The sequence below is a fragment of the Natrix helvetica genome (genome assembly GCF_964273705.1).
Source record: "Natrix helvetica genome assembly, chromosome: Z".
In the NCBI taxonomy this organism is placed as follows: domain Eukaryota; kingdom Metazoa; phylum Chordata; class Lepidosauria; order Squamata; family Natricidae; genus Natrix; species Natrix helvetica.
The window spans coordinates 35,823,819-35,829,112 of NC_138554.1; the positions used below are offsets into that span (position 1 = coordinate 35,823,819).

The 5,294-nt window shown below is 37.6% G+C and overlaps 1 protein-coding gene across 1 annotated transcript; it reads right to left on the reverse strand.

The window, feature by feature from the left end:
- Positions 1-619: 619 nt before the first annotated feature.
- On the reverse strand, positions 620-4,862 carry LOC309401098 (natterin-3-like). Its single transcript, XM_081970056.1, has 3 exons — positions 4,690-4,862; positions 4,017-4,143; positions 620-2,160 (listed from the first exon to the last, which is right to left on the reverse strand). The coding sequence occupies exons 1-3, from the start codon at positions 4,699-4,701 to the stop codon at positions 1,121-1,123; spliced, it is 1,179 nt and encodes a 392-aa protein (XP_081826182.1). The 5' UTR covers positions 4,702-4,862; the 3' UTR covers positions 620-1,120.
- Between the last annotated feature and the right edge of the window lie 432 nt (positions 4,863-5,294).

Consider the following 5,294-nt stretch of genomic DNA (forward strand, 5'->3'; position numbering starts at 1 on the left):
CACTCCCACCCAGTCACATGGCTGGCAAGCCACTCCCACAAAGCAGGCCACACCCACAGAGTAGGTTCCAGAATATTTTGAAACCCACCACTGGTGGGTGGGTGTAATTTAATAACCAGTTTGCCCAGGGTCAGGTTGGCCATCATGGGAGGCTCATCCCACATGTGTGATAGACCTGAAGGATGGGGATAGGCCATGCCTCCCATGACAGACAACCTGACCCTGGGTGAACTGGTTGTTAACTGTAACCATGAGGGCACCCCAATAGCCATAACTCTGGGGGCCAGTCATAAGTCCTTTTGTTCAGCCCTGCTGTAACTTTGAACAGTCATTCATCAAATGACCATAACTCAAGTACTATCTGTATTGATAGGGAATGTGTCAGATAAAAATAATGGAAGAAGAGCATCCATTTACTTTTTAAAAGCATGGTTGATCTTTAATATGTATTTCCAAACTACAATGTAATGCTTTATATCACTTTTGTGTAAGAGTCCTTATTATAATTTAAGAATAGGAATATTATAATAGAACAGAAAAACAGTAGAGGAAGAAAAGACAAATTCCAAAGCAAAAAAAAAAAACCTGGGGGAAAAAATAAAACTTGACATACAATGTATTTGAGTCTGATCAATTTTTATTTTTAAGGAATTAAGAACATTAATTTCAGCTGAGCTTCTTTATAATGAGATCATGGACAATAATTATTTGATCATGATTTTAGTTTAATGGAAAAAATCAGGTTCACAAAACCTCAAGCATTTTTTCTAAGATTACAGTGCTCAAATAATAAAACACCCTTCCTCTTGATAGCACCACTATTTTGCATGGAGATTTCTTTGCTATGAACAGATGAGCACAATTTGCATTTATACTGAATTTGTTACTTAGAATTAAAGTCTAAGAACAATTTCTAAGAACTGCTTTGTAGACAATTTGGTTCAAAGGGGTTTTTTTTTACTAGTACCAATAAAGCAAAAAGATCGGCTTAGTGCAAATCACTATTTTTGGATTACAAACATCAATTTTCAATCCTTCTAAAGGCTCAACAGTAATTATTATTATTTTTAATTCTTGCTGCAAACTAATAAAGCTACAAAGGCATTTTAGGAAGCCCAATCTAAGCAGCGCAGGGGACGGCATTTGGGATCGGGACACAGCGCTCAACCTGTGTATCTCCTTTTAACGCAACTACATTACGGCTGACACCTTGGATAGTGGCACTCCGCTGGGTTCCATCATAGTAATTACGGGTGGCTATTGCAGTGAAAGGAATCTGTCCCCTCATTTTCTTGCCATTCATTACCAACTCACAGCTGTGGTTGGGTGGAATTTCAACCTCAACTGTTTCAGAATATGTGACCAATTCACTATATGTAGAACCCTTATTCCAGCTGAAGGTTTTCTCTGATGAAATGCCCCATGATCCTCCAATGATGTCAGGTATCCCTGCTGTCATACCAAAGCTGACGGTCTGAGAGATGGACATGCCAACATCCCAGGAACGTTCAGAAGTCACTGTTCCTGATAAAGTGGTTGACTTCTTCACTGCCCTACAATCTTTGTTGGTGAGTTTGCTGGAAGCTAATGCAATATCTGCCTCACTGTAGGATCCCTTCTTTAGGTCATAATTGACATTGGAGATGCTCTGAGAGCGATAGTTTTTATTAATGGTCAGGACATCATAGTATTTATACCAGATTTCCTTGCCATTCTGAACAATGAAGAAGGCTTTATGGTCACTGACCACTTTACCTAATCCATACTGATTTCTACCAACATATACTCTTGCACCTGAGCAAGTATTGATGGAATTGGATGGGACATTACCCCATGAATCTGACCGCCAGACCAGTGATTCAAAGTAATGATCATTCACCAAAATCCGGAACTGAGAAGTGGAATATTCTTTGTTTCCGAATGGGTAATAGCAGTAAGGACCCCGGCTGGGACTGTAGTAGCCGGCAGAACAGTCTGAAACCATGCAAGGATATTCGTATCTGTTAGCGTAGCTGTTCCAGTAAGACACAGCTCCACTGGGGGCAGAGCCAGGAAACCAAGCCCAACTCAAGGTTGTTTCAGGGAAAACTTCATAGCTCCTACTGGAAGGCTGTTTTTTTGCTGTCTCTTTCATTGCTGCACTCCTATTAATTGCATTGCCTGGGAGAAGAAAATGAAATAGAAACAAAAGGAAATCAGCTAATATTTCATGAAGAAATGGGGGAGGGGAAGTTTATGTAAATTATTTCTCTAATTTTCAAAGGAAATTTTCCTTTGAAAATTTCCAGACAAAGCACAAATTTCCATATATTCTATGCACACTCTAAAATTATCCTAGTTGAACAGGGGAAATTGAAATCCATCTGAATGAAGGGAAATTAAAGATTGTGAGTTCGGCAAAACAATTGCTTTGGAGTTGTATAATGTTGGATAACCCCAGAAATTGTAATGAATATTTTCCCCCTGGTCTGTGCTGTTGAACTGTAGCAGAAAAATAAAAAATTACAAGGAGATTAATGTTTTCTGAGAACAGTAGACTCCTCTGGCTAGTCATACTTGTGAATATCTACAATAGATTAGAGCCAGTCTGGTGTAGTGGTTAAAGTTGCTGACCTAGAAATTAGGAGGTTGTGAGTTCTAGTTCTGCCATAGGCATGAAAGTCAACTGGATGACTTTGGACTAATCACTCTGCCTCAGCTCAGACCACCTCAAAGGATTGTTGTGGGGAAAAAGAGGTGTAGTATTATGTTATATTCACTGGCTTACTACCAGTGGTAAAATGCAAAAAAAAATTTTTACTACCGGTTCTGTGGGCATGGCTTGGTGGGCGTGGCAGGGAAGGATACTGTAAAATCCCCATTCCCTCCCCACTCCTGGGGGAAGGATATTGCAAAATCTCCATTCCCACCCCACTCTGGGGCCAGCCAGAGGTGGTATTTGCCAGTTCTCTGAACTACTCAAAATTTCCGCTACCAGTTCTCCAGAACCTGTCAGAACCTGCTGAATTTCACCCCTGCTTATTACTTATAAAATAATAAAGGTGGGATAAAAATTTATAAATAAATACATACATAAATAATATTGCCAGTGTCAAATGCACTTTTTAATCTATCAATCTATATTCTTAAAATGAGTAGTAACAATACTATATGCTGTCTAGATTCATTTTGAATTCGGTGGCCTTACAAATCTAAAAATTACATTAAATTAAAAATTACATTAAATTAAATTAACTGTAACATGAATTTCTCTTCCCAAACAAAGTCGGGTGAACAGCTCCAACTCCATTTCTGTTGCCACAAAAAATATTGGCCTTGCTGCCCATTTTAAAGATTGAAACATAGATAGACAAAATTATTTTGTCCATATCTAGATACCACAGTTTAGGAAGTTATTTGGGAGATTGGATTCTTTCTAGAGGACAGTAACCAATATGCTAAGTGTTAAGTCCTCGAGGCTATGACGCCATTGATTATCATTGCCGGTCCTGATTGGTTAAGATGTGAGCAGCCAGCTGGCGGGAGAATGCAGCCATTCTATTGGTTCAGCGACTGACAGCTCCGGTATAAAAGGGCTGTCAGCTCTCAATGTTGTTTTTTGCCGGTTTGAGGTTTGCCTTGCATTTTGCCTTGTTAAACTGTTAATAAAGGTTGTGTTAGCTTCAACCTGCCTTGCTTCAGTTCCTGCCTGCCTCGTTCTCCCTACAGAACATGGAAAGCTGGAAAGAAAGAAAAAATATGTAGGTGAAGAGAGGAAGCATTGCAGATGTTTAGACTGTTGATAAGAAATTATCTTCAAGTATCTGAAGGCTTGTTACATAGAAAAGTTGAAGACACAACAGGTTTTGTATTATATGGAAGTATATTTAATTTTGATATGAGAAAAATAGTCCTAATAATTTTTCAATAATGGAACAAATAATCTTTGAGATTATAGACTCTTCTTTGCTCAAGTTTTTAACCCACCACTAGCTCAGATGCTAAAGGAAATCTTTCCATGTGCCCATCTTAAGTACCTGGTTTTAGCTGTGGAATGTTTTTCTCCATCGTTCTGTTTAGGACTTTAAAGCTAATATTCACATCATTGGCCAGTGACTCACTGATGATTAGGGACAGGAAGAGAGCAGAGAGTAAACGACACATCTAAAACAAAGATAAGAAAAGTATTTCATATTTTCAAAAGATGAAATTCAAATGAAACTGCCACCTTGTAATATTCATCTTGTTCAGACATTTAGACTTTGAATAATTCAATGACATAAAAGCAGGAAGACATTTTTATATTTAATTCCAACATGTGGCATCTTAATGTAAAATATCCATTAATTTTCTCTAGGAAGTGAATTCCTCCATGCTGGAAGAATCTCAATTCTGAGACAGATCAGTTGAATCTGATCAGTTGAATCACCTTCCTACATGAAGTTTACAAGAGTTTTCTCCTGAAAGGATCACTTCTCACTGTATCTTTCAATATTTTAAAATAAATTCAAAAATAATACTTCAAAATCCCACACTAATGTCTATGAAATTGTCTATGGTATGTTCAGTCTTAAATATGTGCAGTGTTTTTAGCGTATATCGCTTTTTGAGAAAACATCAAGGAAAAAAAAATCTGTTAAGACCATTTTAAACTCAGTTGTTAATAAGTTTTGCATGACCACCAACCCTTTGCACTGATTTCCAACTTACCCGAGAATCCATTGCAGCTTTTTACAGAGCAATCCTTTAATTAGTTGCTGCTTTACTCCTTTTCTCTATTTGATATTTGTCCCAGTGGAATGAAGGGAGCGCAATTTGTATTTGTATGAGTAGGTGTCTGGTTTTAGAGGTGGGGTGGAAAGTTGTATAAATGTTTAGAAAATATGAGGACTTGGATTATTTATACTAATGCTATCATGTAGCTACCTCAAGTTTATAAAGCAAATATTTGAGCAGATTATGCAGCTGTTACTATACTTTGGCTTCTCACAATATCTAAAGGCTTTGTGGAAAGCTACAGCTGGGCCTTGGTGACTTTGGCTGCCCTCTGATCTCCTGAGAAATATGAATCTGTTGTTTTTAGAGAACTCACATGATTTAAAGTTAGACAAAAACCTGATAAGTAACTTGCCTTAAAGCTTCTAAAATTTCTGCACTAGTAGCTGGTCATATTGTTCCTGAAGGTTAGAAAAATTCTGGTTCTTGAACTTCTTAATTCTGTGTAATTTTTTTTTTTAAATTAGCCATGTCTTATCTTATCTCTTAAGATGGGATGTGCTATAGCTAAAGATTCTAGACAAGATGCTGATCTCAAT